Genomic DNA, 16,001 nt, shown 5'->3' on the forward strand with positions numbered 1-16,001 from the left:
GCTGCGCGTTGGAACGATTTTGGGAGGGGTTGGCGCTTTGGGAGAACGGTAAAAAGAAGCTGCTGCGAAGCATAAATCCAGCATGTGGTTCGACAAACCATCTGGGCGGACAGATCTGATTTTCAAGTGCAAGTCAAGCATTGACTACGAACTCGATAGACGTCAGAACGTTCATGAATTATACCAAAAATTTCTTATCCTGACTTCATTTCCTGAAACTCCTTGTCGACAGCCTCAGCCATTTCTCCCATTGTCCCAAACCGCCAGGTGAAATTAAGCTGCTCTTTGAGCTCTTGCATCTTCTTTTCTTGCTTCTCCCTGTCGATCCAGATACTAGTCAGTCCCATGGTCTTCGCTGAAACAAGGTCAGCAGTCAGACTCTGCGCCGTATGCAAAATCTCCCCCTTTTCCACATTCAATTCCCTCTTCACCCCCTCAACTAGGTATCGAAAGTTCTTCAAGTCAGGCTTATAACTCCCAATCTCTTGAGCTGTGAACACAGCCTCGAATTCCACATCGGCCAATGGACCAGCAATCGTCCGTGCAATGGAATCGTTGTCGATATTGCTGAGGATGACGAGCTTGTAGTGCTTCTTCAGTGCTTTGAGAGCGGGCACGGTGTCCGGGAAGGCGGGCCAGCTGCCGATTTGGGATCCGAAATCGTGGGCTTCTTGCTCTGAGGGCTCGGGGAGGGATAGAGAGGCGGCGAAGGCTTTGTAGGCGAGAGGGAGGAGCTCGTTGTACCGGAGAGTGGGCCGGGAGCGTTGGATGGACCATTCAAAGGCCTGGAAGGCGGACAGGGTATGGACTTTATCGTTGATGTAGGGATTTGGTGTTGGGAGGCGTGAGAGGAGGGGTCGGAGGCCTGTGAACATGCCAGCTGGAAGTGTTTAGAATTTGAGGGGACTTCAAATGAAATGCAGTAGAAGAAAAGGGGACAATTGAATCTTGTGAAGAGCTTGTAGCACCTCAATCATGGTTACTGAGGAGAAAGGCAGGTGGACGTGCGATGCAATTTAGATACCTTTCTCGTCAATTAATGTAGAGTAGACGTCAAATGACAATAGCTTGAAGCCAGTGAGCTTTGCTGGGCGTTCGTCCCACACGTTCCCCATGATCGCAATGTAAATTGAGTCCTAAAGATTTTAAATGGTGTTGAAGACCGGAATGATATAACGCAGCAAATGAACAACTATTTTCTGGAAGTGACTGTCTTTTAAACGAAAATCCTTCTACTGCATCAACGTCAGAGGAGCGTGGCCTTACAATACATACAGGGATTGTCAGAGCGGGGTGCTGCAGTTAGCATTCGACGTCGATCACTTGATGGAGAAATACTTCAAAATCGGCGACATGATCTCCATTTACGCCCTGAAGTTGAGTGTGATGTCAACATAAGGGCGGGGTGACATGCAGGAAGCACTCTACATAAACTATTTGCAGATCTTGCTTGAACAATCATTGATTGGTTGCTTTACCCGGACACTTTGTTCTCCCCTATGTTGCGGCTCAATCGACTTCTTCCTCGACGGGTTCGAAGTCATTAGAATCATCAACGTTCAACCCCGACATCGAGTCCTCTACGCTAGATTTGGCCTTGCCTTTGCCTTTGGCTCCGGCCCTCTTCTTCTTACGAGGCCCAGCAGCTTCACCACCAATGGGGGCTTCTCTGACCCAACGCACAATTGCTGCTGCTCTCTCAGTACTGATAGGGTATTCTTTCCCATCCTCCTGAGCCCAACGTTTCGGCATTTCTTTGCCATCAGCTTTTCGGGCTTCTTCTTCCTGGCGACGCTGTCTGGCTGCAACCGCGGCATGGAAACTGGCCTCATCGTGGACTCGGTCATCCTCTAAAGCCTCCATTATAGCCTGCTGTTTGAGGCGCTCCTTCTTCTCGGCAGGTGTTTCCTTCTGCGGGTTTGGTGACACTTGGCCAGGGAGGGGAGCTGGAGCACAAAGAGACTCCCAAGACTGTTGCAGCTGTATCCAATTATCGCCACGACGGACAACTTCTATCCAATCAGCACGGCTAGGCGAACGTGCAGCTTGGAAAATAGGATAGCCGTCGCATACTCGAGCCAGTCTCGCTACCATGTGTGCGTGGCGCTGCAATTCGCGTGACGAGGTTTGGACAAGGCAATGACAAAGAAGCAAAGAATGAAGGGCATCTGTAAGAAGTGGGTGGTAGGTTAATGCTTCGTGACAGTCTGTCTGCGCTAGAATAGCCTTTGCGGCCTCGGATTGTGTCGTCGGCAGTTGCTGTTTGGTAGTAAGCGCAGTCGCAGTTTCCGGGTATGCAGGAAGATCAGCTGGAGGAGTTGCTGAGAACAATGCTGAGATTTGATAGACGACTGGAGGTGGAAGGCTTGGGAGTTCAGAACGAGCTGTCCCAGAATGTTGGCGGTTACGGCTACTGTGAAGTCCATTCTGCGGCACAAGAGCATCAGAGAGCTGGCCGTTGCTCAGAGAGGAGTTGCTCTCCAAGTCAAGGCTTCTGCTATGGTTCTGTGGCCTGGGGATCTTGAATCCGTTCGCTGCTTGATTTACTTTGCGGACAAATTCCTCTGTGATCTCCGCTGGTAGACCAGGGGTGTAGTCGAAATGTGATAGATAGGCAACGTAATCCCTCAGAGCTCTCTTTGCATTTGTCTTGACGGCTTTACGCGCCTCAAGACATATGCGATTTGATTCTTTTTCGGCCGGAGTCCTCTCGACTTCCTCAGGTTGGGACTCTGAAATGCCATTCACACGCTCAGCCTTCACATCATTCGCTCCATTGGGGGAGGTTTTGGGCGGGAGAGCTTCATTGACATGTTGGCAAGCAATCGTCAGGTAGACACCAGCTCGGTGGAATAGAAGTTGGGTTTCAAGACTGCTTGGGTGATCCTCTTCATCCAACTTGATTTCCTCCTTCCATCTGCCGTTATGTTGTGCTTCAGCAAACGCCTCACTTGCCAACTGGAGTTGTTGTCTTCCTGCTTTGTGCTGACTCTGAAAATATCTACATACTTGTAGTGCTGCTGTAAGATCTTGTGCTGCACCAACGAAATCGTCCTTGAATATCTTCGTAACCGCACGGGTCCTCAAGATTTCACCTTCACTTGGGCGTTCCGCAATGACTTCGTCAAGTGGTTGCAAGCTCGTACACTCAGCAAGTTGGCGTGAAGGTATCTTTTCATGGAAGAAGTGCACGTATTTCGCATCTGCATCGAGCGGATTTCTCTGCAAAACGAGTTGGGCGACGTCCTCCAACGTCGATGCCGACTGCATGGTTGCAACGCTACACGCAATCTCATCCAAGTGATATGCCTTCGAAAGCTTCTGAGTGGCCTGCTCCCTCATGCGGTGTTTTCGTTCTCTGCTCAGTTTGGCATTGCCACCCCCTCCGCCGAGTCCGAGTCCCAGTGCTGCCCCGCCATTGCCCAACAGTCCGTTACCAGCATTTAGGGAATTTGTAAGAGTAGACGATGTGACACCACTCGCTGCGCGTACGGCAAGATTGGTAGCTTCGTCGACGAGTTGTCGAATCTTGAGGAGGTCGAAGAAGACTGCGGGGTCAATGGGTCGAGGTCGAGGCAGATTGTAATTGTTATGTGCAAGGCTTTCAAGGACCTCTGGGGGTAATTGTAGCCATGGCCCGTGGAAGGACGAGATGTATCGCCAATGCCTATAACATTATCTTCGTTAGCAAGCAGAATTGAGCCAAAGGTTTGCCCAGTTTTCGCAATGCGCCTCAAAGAGGCAATGTTCAACATCAACAGATCAACATCTTGAACACACTTGCTTTGGGAAGACAAGATCATATAGAGAAGAGGACATGATGGGTAGATTGAGGAGCGCACTTATTTCGACAGATTATGAGAGCCGATGTCGATGGCTGTGTTGTCTTTGTGTCCTTCGTCTTTGTTGAAGTTGATGCAGAAGAACTGGGAGGAATTGGATTGTCTGGGGGCTCAGCAGCATTCTGGCTCTTGTTCTTCTTCTTTGCCATAGCTCAAGAGGTATTCTTAATAGCAAATATTGCGATCGGATCGGCAGCGAATCTGGTGGATTGCTAGAAGATATTCTCTTCCGAAACATTTAAATTGTTAAATGCGCTCGTCACTCGGAGGTTAGCCGACCGAGGATTAGCCATATTTCTTTCCAATGCCCCTCAACAACTCGATCTGCTTTGCAAGCTTGATTTGAGTACTCGTCTCATTTGACTAATAATTACCACTACTATGTAATTTATCCTCCGATCGTATCTCTATGCTGGAGTGCTTCTTTCGCAATCATATGAAGAGGCTATGGGATATCAACGAAACGCCATGCTACGCTCAAATCAAATGCTAAAGCTTTGTCTTCTTGCACGGCCTGCTCCCAAGAATATTATGTATTTCCTGCATATGTCAAATCTCAAGAGAAACCATTACGAGCTGAGAGCGAGGCACGCGTCTACTGCGAGACCAACCCTATAGTAAGTTAGTTTGGATCCTGGCAGCGAGGCAAAAGTAACCAACCTTCCGTCTTTCTGAGTTACAACATCGCTGATTATCTCTCTATCCAAATCCGGAAACATACCAGCCAGAGTCTCGACAACATTCGAATGCTCTGCGCGTTGGATTCGATGAGCTTCCGCTGTCTCGGCGCTCGCTTGTCTTGCAGCTGCATCTTCTGCACTCATCCGATTTCGAACGCTCGCATCTTGGGAAGTTGTGCGCTGCTGGACTTGTGGATTGTCCGAACTTACTCGCGGAGCTGGACTCAGACGGGGCGTGTTACCAGGCAAAGGTGTTCTCGCTGGGCCTGATTGCGAGGTGCCGGGCTCCTCAGAGAATATGCGACCGATTGAAGACAAGGGTCGCTGAATTGTTCGAAGCAGGCCACCCATTGCAGCCTTTTCGTCAAGCCCATCACTACTGTCATTTTCGTTTGAAGAGGTTGATTTTCGTGCCGCCGAAGGCTCTCCTTCCATCGAATGCCGAGGAGTCACCTCAGGCCTGCTAGAAATCGACTTTTCGGACAGTTGGTTCGGAAGAGGGAGTTCTGCAGTCTCTGCCTGGTGCTTTTCGGCAATGGCGGATACTGCCCGTTCGACATTTCGCTCAAAATCTTCGTCAGAGATAGTCAAAGTGGTTCGGTCCAAGTTCTCAATAAATTGAACAGCTCCCAACTTGGAGAAGTCAGCAAAGGCAGCCATTTGATGGAAAATGGTGTTACGTAACGTACCAGAGATGAAAGGTAGTATCCAGCTTCTCCACCAAGCTTCTCCTGATTTCTAAATCGCAGGATGTATTGCACATTTGAAACCAAGTGCTCGGGGTTGGCTTGGAGGACGACATAAATCAGCAGGGGCATAAAGGAGTCCGCAGACGAATCAGCTTTAGAATGCTTGAGCAGACCTAGGCCAAGATATTAGCGCTGTATGCAGACAAAAAACGAAAGAGTCCTTACCAAATATGACCTTGCAGCAATTTAAAACGCAAATGATTTTATCTCGAGGTGCTCTGTATGTCTTGATTTTGAGGAGTTCTACCTAGGATTAGCTTCGAGAATTCTCAATGAATTAAAGAAGGGCATACCTTGTTGAGCCAGAACTAAGAAACGTTTGCCACTGTCGCCCACTGCAGGAATGTCTAAGTGTTCTTCTTTGATCCAACCATATATGCTGACTTTCTGCGCTAGAACTTCGTCCCGTTCAACATCTTCCTGATGTTGACCTCTCCTCCCAGGGCCCATCGGACGTTCTGCTCCTCTCCGCCTCGGCCTAGTCCCAGGAATAGGCTGAGGAGGAGGTATTGCAGGGGAAAATGTCTGTGTATATAGTCGATTCATAACTAATTTCTCCATGCCCTCACGAGCATTGTCGAACTCTGCGTCAGAAACCTCACGCCAGACTTCGCATTGTGCCATTTTGTCCGTTATGAAAGCCAAGAAATCCCCAATAATCTTCACCTGCTCATGAACCATCCATTGCTTCTTGCCAAATTCTGCGAGAAATGACCGTAGGTACTTTGCTACTGGGTCAGCTGTTTTGTGCCTGAGTTGTTCCAGAAATCGATGGAAGTCGAAAGGGAGATCAGGTTCGGGTTCCGGCTCTGGGGGTGGGGGTCTGTGAAGTGGTGGTGACATGGGAGAGTCTGAGTGTTGATACCGATCATTTGGCTGTCCAAAGCTACGAATTGAACCTGGCTTTGGTGGAACAAGGGGACCGACATCTGAATAATCCAGCGATTGAGCGTTCAACGAAGTACTCGACGAAACTCGCAAATCCTGAATGCTCTGAGAAATGCTTGTGTTACTTGCATTTAGAGGCTCGAGGCTAGATTTCCTCGGAGGATGTTGGATAGGACTCGAGAGAAGGGGCCCAGCAAACTCCAGCCTAGGCGACATAACTTCCTCGTGGCCCGGCCCATGGCCCCCTTCACTGAATTGCTCCATTATGCTTTGTATTTCGGACCTTGAACTGGTCTCTCGCTCATCCTCGCTCGCAGACGCCTTCTCATCAAACCCCGAGTCTGACCTGGTTGGGGATCTTTCTGGTGCTTCTGTCGAACGAGAATAATGTGGTATGGATGCGGCACTGGAGGGAGACCGGGATGGTGGTTGTGATGGGAGGGGAGTCTTTGGAGTAGGATCCAAGTACCTCTGGTCCTCGGGACTCAGTATTTGCCCTGTACTTGATTTCGCAGATTGTGTGGCATCTGGCACCAATGTCGCCGTTGAAGATTCCATAACATCATGACCTGGTGTCTCATGTTCCATCGTCGTGCTTGTCGTGTCTACAGCCGCCTTCCCAACTTCTCGAGGCTCCCCATCATCAACTTCCACAGCAGTCTTTTTACTGTCAATAGCAGATTGCAGGTCATCCATCTTGTCTTGGTCGCGGGAAGGTATTAGAGCATTCTCAACACCACGAATTTGACCATCTTTCAGCTGCCCCAAGCTTAGATGAGGCTCTCCCAGTGGCCGAACAGCTCCTCCAGTTATGTTCCTCGATTTCTCGTCCGGAAGCTCATCTGAGTATTCGATAGTGTCTGTTGGTTGTCTCGGAGGAGACATACAACGCACCCGCGCCTCGTGAGACGTGTAGTTGAGTTGTAGAGGTTGTTAATGTTGGCGGGGTACAGCTCGATGAGCGCGGTTCGGATTTATGTTTCGTGCAAAACCAGACGCGCCAAATGTGTCGAGCGTCTTGAACTTGACAATATCATCGGGAGACGCTGGATTCTTAGGGGCGTCTCCGTTGTCGTTGAGGGCTGTCGGAGGCTCGTTCTGAGAAACACCAACGGTGGGACTCGCCCGACAATATGGATCCTCGCACAGGACAAGAAAAGCGGCACTGAACTTTCAATGTCCCAAGTTAACTTCGACCATTCCGGACTCTTCTCCTGAGATATCCCAGGGGTTTTAGTGCATGAAAGTGTATCTCTTCGAATATCCGGGAAATTCTAAAGTTCGAAATTCCTACAACCTTTAAGTCTGGCTAGGTATGAAAATGGGTGCCGCTTTTTCTGATCGTCCCGTCGGGGAGACATCTCGGAAAAGGCTGAAGCGAGAGATCCCTGCCCAAAAAAAAAAAAACAACAACTGGTCAGCGTGGGCAGGTCAAGAATAACATTTTTCAGAGAGTCGCCAAATTCGCAACCTTTGGAAATCGCACCATAGTTCCGGCTTGCCCTTGGGCGGCCAATAACCCAACATGTGTGGGATCCATATTTCCATCTCGACTCAACACTTCAAAAGCCCGAGCGATGACTTGCGGCATCTGCTCTGCTCGCGAGGCCCAGACCATTCTGCAGAGTCTCACGTGGAGCTCACTACCAAAAATGGATCTTCCTACTGGATCTCAGCCATGTCAACCGTCCTGGCTCTGAGAGGGGATCGTGTCACTCCTCAGCCGTTCAAAGATCCGTCGAGCGGTTCCGTCTTTTGTTGGAACGGAGAAGCGTGGAGTATTGGATCAAAATCAATCATAGGTAATGATGGCCAGTGTCTCTTTGATTTGCTGATGGGAGCAAGCTCTACTCAAAAAAGTGTCACAGAGTCCGCTGTTGCCATTTGCAACATCTTGCACACCGTTTCAGGGCCTTTCGCTTTTGTTTTTGTGGACAAAATCCATGGCCAGATATATTTCGGCAGAGACCGTCTTGGAAGACGCTCTCTTCTCTATAAGAATGACAGCGCCTCTTCTTGCTTGTACTTCTCCAGCGTGGCTGATCCCCGCAGGGATCTCTGGCAGGAGGTGGAGGCCGACGCCATCTATCAGCTTTCATTTGAAGGTGGTGAAAGATCAAAGTCTTCAAATTCAACCGATAATCTGCTTTCAATATCATTTGCATCGATATGCCGGCACGTATGGGAAGATCATGCTACTGAAGGAGCTGTACGTACCCTCTTCAGACTGCTTTGCTTGATCGTGATCTTTATTTGGGGTCCATGAGCAGTTTGTGACTGACGATTCATGTCAGGTATTGAGCTTGGGCAAGTTCAATAAAGCTCATCCGTCACAAGGACAATATCTCGACCGTCGAAGTGAATCTGTCCAGCATTTGCGCCGTCATTTATGTGAGTCTCTCAACATTCGAATTCTGAATGTGCCCCTACCACCTGGATCAGCGGATGGAGAGCAAGTACGAGTCGCTGTACTTTTCTCTGGTGGACTCGACTGCACCGTGTTGGCCCGCATGGCGCACGATATATTACCATTGGATGAGCAGATTGATCTGATAAATGTTGCCTTCGAGAATCCACGGGTGATGAAAGCCGCCAAAGATTCAGCAAGGGCAAAGAAAGGCGGAAACGAAGTCTATAAAAGTGGAAATGGCGCGAATTGCCCCTCGTTAGCAGTTGACAGCGAATGTTTGGGTGGACAGTCTCCATTCGAAAGCTGTCCAGATAGGGAGACTGGCAGGAAAGCCTTTCAAGAGTTACAGAGTGTATGCCCAGGTCGATGCTGGAGATTCGTGGCAGTAAGTGGCCGATATGGATTTAATTCTCTAGCTGACAGCCAGGTCAATGTCCCCTATACAGAGACTACTGCTCATAGGAGCAATGTCATCAACCTCATCCATCCACATAACACCGAAATGGACCTCTCAATAGCTTACGCCTTGTATTTTGCTGCCCGTGGGACTGGAGTAGCCTCGACCAATTTTAATACGACGCCGACCGCCTACCATACACCTGCCAGGATCCTTCTCTCAGGGCTTGGCGCCGACGAGCTGTTCGGAGGCTACACCAGGCATGCTACAGCCTGGGCGAGACAAGGCTTCATGGGACTTCTTGACGAACTCAAATTGGACATTGAGAGGCTCGGAAAAAGAAATCTAGGCAGAGACGACCGCGTCATCTCCCATTGGGGCCGAGAGGTACGGTTTCCATATTTGGACGAAGCATTGGTCAAATGGGCAGTAGAATTACCAATCTGGCAAAAGTGCGATTTCCAATCAAATGTGCTGGTCGAGCGAGAAATCCCAAATCTTGAGCCAGGAAAAAAGGTTTTGCGTTTACTTGCATACGAATTGGGAATGCATTCAGTAGCGCAGGAGAAGAAGCGAGCAGTACGCCTTCCTTTTTCCCTTGGGATGATCTCACTAACAGCCAATAGATTCAATTTGGGGCAAGGACGGCGAAGATGGAACTGGGTAATACAAAAGGCACAGCGTTGATATCTTAATTTTATCTCAAAAGCACCCCCACTGCGATGATGATACCCAGATACTACTGAGTGGTTATGTGTACCTTCGGATGCTCACCCGAGCTGTTCTCGTGTGTTTCTGCAATTGTAGTAACCTGAGAGTAGCTATGGATGCCGATGGAATCCTATACATACTATGATGAAGTGGTAAAGGCAAGTCTGAGCGACATGGGACTGCAGTTTTTAGTTTTTTGCGGTCGGCGCATTTGTCTTCCTCTTTGTCGCCTATATATGAGTTGGAGATTCACAAGGGGAATTTCATACCCAAATTCTTGCTACTTCCACCGATTCGTACGCCTGCAAATAGAGGACATTTGGTGTGTTAAAAAGAGTCTGTTTAAAATCCAGTGAGAAGTATTCATCAGAGCATCATATCAGAAAGCTCGAAATACTATCAAATTATGATTGCGTGGCAGTGTTGGAAGTCCGGAGACGATCAAACGTACCGTCAGCAGGAGTCGAGTGACCTACTATCTAAAACGGACAGGAGTAGAAAGAGTCATCGATGTTTGCCTTCTGTGCTGAGTCAACAACTAAGAGGTTCCTTTCATTTCCAAAGTCTCGTGGTCCTATGCTTCCAAAATACGAAGATCGAAAGATTGACCGTCGATCCAAGACACATAAATGTCAAGTGACAGCACTCCAAATTATGCATGTTCCAGAATCATATTTGCTAGTGTCTGTCTTGTTCGTTCCACCCTCAATTCCATATTTCAGTGTGAATTCTTGAAGGATCGGACACTTGGACGAACTTAGACAAGCGCACTTTCTGCATAGTTCTCAATCATACAAGACTGGTTTGTTGGCACATAACCCTTATTCTCCTGTATGTTATCGGTGGCCAAGTTGTCTCTGCAACATTTCTGAGCTTAAGTTCCTGGGAAATCTAGAACGCTTCATGTGTTGTAAGGATAAAAAGCTGCGGAGTATGGGCTTCCTTTGGGATGAATCTGAATCTGGAAGTATTGAGGTCGATCGTGGCCGAGGAAAGGCTCCGATTTGTAATCGGCAAGATAGTCTCATTGCGCACCGTTCCCTGCCGCCGCCACGGACCCGCTCGAGCGTGATACTGTCAGGCAAAAGTATGCAAATAGATATCAGAGTCAAGTCATGACGTTCTCCTGCGTCTTTCATTGAGGGTATCTTATGAAAGTATTCGGGGTCTTCCATACGAAGACACCATCTTAGTTTTATTCCCGAGACAACCACACACAATTTGAGTGCAGCAGATCTCCCGTCGCATGTTGAAGGAAGTTCTCGCACACGATTGGCATGATTAAAATTCCGGGGTCTAGAAGGGCGCTTTGACTCGTTGAAAGCCGGCTGCCTCGATGGTGCAGGGAGAGGTGGAGGGTGGCAGAGCGCCCCAGCATCCAGCAATGCAAAGCCAGACGTATGTTCTGCATATGAAGCCAACGGAGAGCTGTAGGCGCTGAGGGCTGGCATGCTGGAGCGTGGGTTGACGAATCCACCACAGCGAATCTGGTTGAGCAGACCGAAGCCTCGAATGACAGACCATCTGCAGCACACCCTCATCGGAGCATCTCGACAAGGTCCATTTTCCAAAGAATGCCGCCATGTCTTGCATGGGGTTGTCACATGGCCCAAATGCAAGGTGCGGCTCTGCCCGTGGACATCATGGATGGGGTCGGGCCAAAGCTCTCCCGCGTGGTGAGCTTTGTGCACCGTGCGAATCGTCTGTCTGTATGTCCGTCTGGATGGCTGGCAGGCCTGGTCAGTCTGATGCCGATAGAGTCAGTGTTTTCTGCACCTGCGCCACCCTCATGGGGCCTCAACGGCGATGTGCCGGCAAGCTCGCCTCGCGGTCGCAGCTCAGAAGATCAATTTTCGGGATGGATAATTAGCGCAACTAGTTGAAGAATGTAGTCAGAAGGATACGCTGTGAGGCTCGGGCCTAGCCCAACCCAGCACAGGTCCGGGGGGCGTTAGTTTCGATGGGGCAGTAACCTGGAAACCAACTCTCTCAATTCTCCGAAGAGAATCCAGAGGCAGGGAATCCTTCGCTTGGAGTCCGATCACATGGACGGTACATGCCACGATTGGGGCTGATTCTTTTCTCCATTACTCGTGCTGTGCCCGAGCGCTGGCTGACCTTATACTGTGTATTATTGCCTTCCTATGGGTTCGATTTTGCCATCATAACCTGAGGAGTCAGGAGTGAACAGAAGTCCCCCGCCACGCGCCACGCGCCGCGGGTGGGGCCCGGCGGCCCACCAATAGCTGGCACATGCGCGATGCCCCTCCTTTTCTCCCCCATTACCTTCACTTCTTGATGACTCTTCGCGGTGCTCACTGCTCACACAACCAATACGAGCTCCCAGACGCCGAGTAGCCTGCCGTAGCTTGGATCTGATATTCGCTCGGCACGGCTGCCTGATTAGCGCGACGCGAAAGACATCGATGTTGATGTCGATGTCGATGTCGATGTCGAGGTCGGGTCGAGTCGTCGACTCCCAGCCCCGGCACGGCTGCTCGGCCTGCCCCGCGTTGCCTTCTTTGTCGACCCCCTCCTGGATCAGGGAGGTCGTGTCTCTCCTCCTCCCTCGCCATAGGATTCAAGAATGGACTTGTCCTGATTAATATTAACCCTGAGCTCCGTTCCCGAGGGCCGGACATATGAAGAAGGCAACAGAAAATTGGCAGCCTCAATCCTGCACTTATTGCCCCTTTCGGCCCCCCTTTCGCACTAGCACGCCGTATCTACCAGGGTCGTCCGCAGGCTGATCTCACGGGCATCCATGGTCCATCATTGCTCCCAAGCGATCGTTCTCTCAGCAAACGCGACTCCCATCGAGACAGTCATACGAAGACAGCTTTCATTATTGACAGCCGGTCCATCCGCGCAGATAAAAATAGATCCGGACGCGCCCAAGACCTAGCCTCTCGGAATCTCACCGGTTCCAGTTCGCAGCATCATCATTCCTGTCCCTCAGCTTGTTTCCCGAACAAAATACGGGCCGCCGAGGTCCTCTCCTCCGAAGCCCGCCGTTCGCACACGGTTTCGTCGGACTGCAGGCTGCAGGCTGCAGGCTGCAGCTGTGGGCAGCGGCGCTTGTGCTCGACAGATTCCCGTGCCGTCCAGACAGACGGGACGCCGCTGTCAGTGTGCGTCCAGCGTGGAGCTGGGCGGGCGATTTGTCGAGATCCATAACAAGAGTCGCATACCAGCCTACCAGCTAGAAAGGGAAGCGCAATACCTGGCCACTGACATGCTTTCGGATGTTGAGCCTATTATACCATTTCACCCCGCTTCCAGGAAAGTACGGCCTCAGCTCTGCCTCTGCGCCCTGTGCCAATCGCGCATTATCGTCAAAGTCGACGCTCTCTCTGGCTGGAAGGTCTGCGGTCTGCACATCTGCGTCCCCAGAAATCCTCACACGGTCCTTGTGCAGGGGGCTCTTTCTCGCTAGAGACTCCAGTCCATGCTTGCCTTCGCGGGGGCACTTGCAGCTGTCGCCAGAAACCACGATTCGCACCGTCGCAAAGAAGCGTCGAGCTTCGTCGTGAGTTAGGACGGTCCTCGACGCCCCGGTAGTCCAATCGTCCTCGTCGCCGCACCGGTCGCAGCTCTTATCCGCTCCCGCATCGATCGATTCGGCTATCGCATATGTGAGGAGCTGAACCTTCAATCCTGCGCTTCTGGGCGCAAACGCGCTGAAGCAGAAGCCACTTTCCAGCATTGCAGAAGACGGAAGACGGAAGACTTGACGTTGACGTGCTTCACGTCGCTGCATCGCGCCGTCAGCGTCAGCGGCAATGTACTCGGCCCAGACAGCCGGACTTGGAGTAACGGACGGTGGCACTATCAATCCAGCAGCGCTCAATTCAGGTGGGTCTCAATCGCAAAACGCGTATTTCGCTCGCTGGAACAATTCCACAATTCCAGTCCTCCAACTGCTAGGAGAGCGTTCTGTCCTTGTGGAAATGGCTTATCAACTGCTGCCGTCATCAGCGCTGACATGGAAGAAGCAGGAGCTTTGACGAACCCAATTATCACTCCGGAAACAAGTCCTCGAGGCATCAAACGCAGTCGCTCTCCCGATACATACGGCGACCTAGCGCCGGGTGATGGTTTAGGGGATGATGGTACGTGGCCGTTCGTTGAGATCTGGCACTCTCAATTTACTGGCATCGATGCGCCTGTAGCCAAGTGTTACTCTGCGCGGGTGCCGATTCTGGTCACTGTGCTGATAATGTCTCATTTTAGGTGACTCAAAGCCGAGAAAACGAGGACGACCGATGAAATCAAGACTTCCTGGAGCTGTACCGGAAAGTCCAATTCAGTCATCAATGCCGTTATCTCAGAGTCTTCCTCCCCAGACCCCGCAGTCGCAGACTGCGGCTCTGCCGTCTCAAATAAGCAACGTCACTCCTACCCAGACATCCCCGCCCAAATCAACCCCAACCAAGACCGTAATTAAGGCACTGCCCACTGTGAGGGACCATACAACGGATCAGTTAGGCCCGGAAGGAGACGAATACATCCCCAGAGAATATGACGAAGCGGGAGAAAAGAAAGTAACAGCCAACGGTCAGCTTCTGGATGGACGCGAATATAGATGCCGGACATTCTTTGTGCCAAACAGAGGGGACAAATTGTTTATGCTAGCCACGGAATGTGCTAGGGTCTTAGGATATCGAGATTCATATTTACTGTTTAACAAGAACAGGTCGTTGTACAAGATCATCGCGACTCAAGCCGAGAAGGAGGATTTGATTCACCAGGAAATCCTACCGTTTTCCTACCGCTCCCGGCAAATTGCCATTGTCACGGCTAGGTCGATGTTCCGGCAATTTGGCAGCAGGGTCATTATCAACGGAAGGCGCGTCCGCGACGATTATTGGGAAACCAAAGCTAGAAAGCAAGGATTCACCGAGGAAGACCTTGCAGGAGAGAAACGGCCTGGTGCTGCAAAAGCCAGAGATGCTGCCGCCGCGGAAGCTAGTGCCACTGCTTCATTAACCCTGGGCCATCACGGGGATATCGTTTACAGTAACAACCCTGGGCACTTTGGAGTCCATCCTCAACCGCAAACGGTCCAGCCAGGCATGATCGGTGCACCAGGAGGTGCAACCCAACTTCCTATGATCACCCTTGCACCCGAGCAGCCCGATATGCGTATGAGAGACTACAGCAATATTCAACGCCCTCGTCAGGAGATCACAGGTCCCGCCTACCAGGATCGTACTCAAGCAAGCCCAACGACAGAGCTGCTGACACATGCACATCAAGCCGCGGAATACAACAAACAGGTCAATTCGCAACGCGCCCGAAGCAATGAATACCTAGATCGCCATTGGAGACAACCCCGTGAAGCACCTCCATCCAATATTGCCCCTCAGCCAACTGGTACGCACGATGGGCTTCCGTCAACACAGGCCATGCAGTCCCCGCGGACATCACAGAGCAGTGCTCAGCAATCAACAATGTCTCAGCAAACACCGCAACACATGATGACTGCTCAAGGCTATTCGCAGGCTCCACACCAGCAAACCCCCATTGCCCAAACACCGATGAGGGGAATCCCTCAAGGTTCCATAAGACCAGATCAAATGGGGAGATCTCCGGGCCTAGCCGTTGGCGCAGGGAGTCTTCAACAAGGAGGAAATCCCTATGGGTTTCCTCAGCAAAGTATGTGGCCTCCATCTCAGGCCCAACAGTCACCACAACATTTCCCGGGTTACGGCACCCACGCACCTCAGCAATCACCTCACATTCAGCAATCGCCACACCAACAACCACCACAACTTCGCCATTCGGGCAGCAATCCCCAAATGCAACAGACCATGCAGTATTCAGGCATGCAAGGAATGGGTCAGGGCTATCCCACACAAGGGCGAGGGCTTTACCAACCCGATCAAGGCTCTCAACAATTCATGCAGCCCAACACCTCCGGGCCTCAGCCAGGCACCCAGGGCTGGGCAGGGCAGCAGTCATCAGGATCCGGAAACAACTGGGGAGGCTGGGCTGGACAGCCTCAATGACGGCAGTCATGGAAATATTCCAAATCCTTACGTCTTACGAACATAATGGAATGATGAGTCCGCATCCTGAGGAGTCGTGCACACACATACCGGCACAGCAAGAATAATCGATGTACCTCCAGAGACGGATAAGTTGTCAGTTCGGCAAGTATCTGGTTGCATTGCGCCAGGTAGAGGAGTTGGCGTCACTGTTATTGTGTTGGATCTCATTTATAATTTGCTACGCTCCGTTCTTGTAAAGTACAGCATTCATGGGCTGGATTCATTTCATCGCTACACCGATATACCTCTGTCGCTCTAATTTTGGTTTTCG

At 50.8% G+C, this 16,001-nt stretch overlaps 6 protein-coding genes across 6 annotated transcripts; 2 read left to right on the top strand and 4 right to left on the bottom strand.

Moving 5' to 3' along the window:
• Positions 1-194: 194 nt before the first annotated feature.
• Positions 195-1,164, bottom strand: K444DRAFT_654941 (HAD-like protein; the record flags this gene model as incomplete). Its single annotated transcript, XM_024885973.1, has 2 exons — positions 1,025-1,164; positions 195-880 (listed from the first exon to the last, which is right to left on the bottom strand). The coding sequence occupies exons 1-2, from the start codon at positions 1,113-1,115 to the stop codon at positions 195-197; spliced, it is 777 nt and encodes a 258-aa protein (XP_024732837.1). The 5' UTR covers positions 1,116-1,164.
• A 182-nt stretch (positions 1,165-1,346) lies between these two features.
• On the bottom strand, positions 1,347-4,047 carry K444DRAFT_568189 (uncharacterized protein). Its single transcript, XM_024877194.1, has 2 exons — positions 3,843-4,047; positions 1,347-3,667 (listed from the first exon to the last, which is right to left on the bottom strand). Exons 1-2 carry the CDS (start codon positions 3,989-3,991, stop codon positions 1,510-1,512), a joined length of 2,307 nt encoding a protein of 768 aa, XP_024732838.1. The 5' UTR covers positions 3,992-4,047; the 3' UTR covers positions 1,347-1,509.
• A 364-nt stretch (positions 4,048-4,411) lies between these two features.
• On the bottom strand, positions 4,412-6,855 carry K444DRAFT_536931 (uncharacterized protein; the record flags this gene model as incomplete). The annotated part of the gene is made up of 5 exons (XM_024875421.1): positions 4,412-4,454; positions 4,503-5,155; positions 5,212-5,384; positions 5,437-5,514; positions 5,565-6,855. The coding sequence occupies 5 exons, from the start codon at positions 6,853-6,855 to the stop codon at positions 4,412-4,414; spliced, it is 2,238 nt and encodes a 745-aa protein (XP_024732839.1).
• An 829-nt stretch (positions 6,856-7,684) lies between these two features.
• On the top strand, positions 7,685-9,661 carry K444DRAFT_537523 (uncharacterized protein; the record flags this gene model as incomplete). Its single annotated transcript, XM_024875472.1, has 4 exons — positions 7,685-8,368; positions 8,454-8,954; positions 8,997-9,545; positions 9,593-9,661. 4 exons carry the CDS (start codon positions 7,685-7,687, stop codon positions 9,659-9,661), a joined length of 1,803 nt encoding a protein of 600 aa, XP_024732840.1.
• A 612-nt stretch (positions 9,662-10,273) lies between these two features.
• On the bottom strand, positions 10,274-11,605 carry K444DRAFT_83959 (uncharacterized protein). Its single transcript, XM_024888751.1, has one exon. It carries the CDS (start codon positions 11,216-11,218, stop codon positions 10,514-10,516), a length of 705 nt encoding a protein of 234 aa, XP_024732841.1. The 5' UTR covers positions 11,219-11,605; the 3' UTR covers positions 10,274-10,513.
• A 1,854-nt stretch (positions 11,606-13,459) lies between these two features.
• K444DRAFT_537110 (uncharacterized protein) lies at positions 13,460-15,688 on the top strand (the record flags this gene model as incomplete). Its single annotated transcript, XM_024875441.1, has 3 exons — positions 13,460-13,532; positions 13,679-13,789; positions 13,911-15,688. The coding sequence occupies 3 exons, from the start codon at positions 13,460-13,462 to the stop codon at positions 15,686-15,688; spliced, it is 1,962 nt and encodes a 653-aa protein (XP_024732842.1).
• Positions 15,689-16,001: the final 313 nt, after the last annotated feature.

This window comes from Hyaloscypha bicolor (genome assembly GCF_002865645.1).
Source record: "Hyaloscypha bicolor E unplaced genomic scaffold K444scaffold_124, whole genome shotgun sequence".
Taxonomy (NCBI): domain Eukaryota; kingdom Fungi; phylum Ascomycota; class Leotiomycetes; order Helotiales; family Hyaloscyphaceae; genus Hyaloscypha; species Hyaloscypha bicolor.

Bases quoted from the DNA above. Each gene is read 5' to 3' on its own strand.
- K444DRAFT_568189 (XM_024877194.1), bottom strand. From the start codon at position 3,991: ATGGCAAAGAAGAAGAACAAGAGCCAGAATGCTGCTGAGCCCCCAGAC. The intron at 3,668-3,842 runs GTGCGCTCCTCA...ATAATGTTATAG, and splicing joins CTCATAATCTGTCGAAATAA to GCATTGGCGATACATCTCGT.
- K444DRAFT_83959 (XM_024888751.1), bottom strand. From the start codon at position 11,218: ATGAGGGTGTGCTGCAGATGGTCTGTCATTCGAGGCTTCGGTCTGCTC.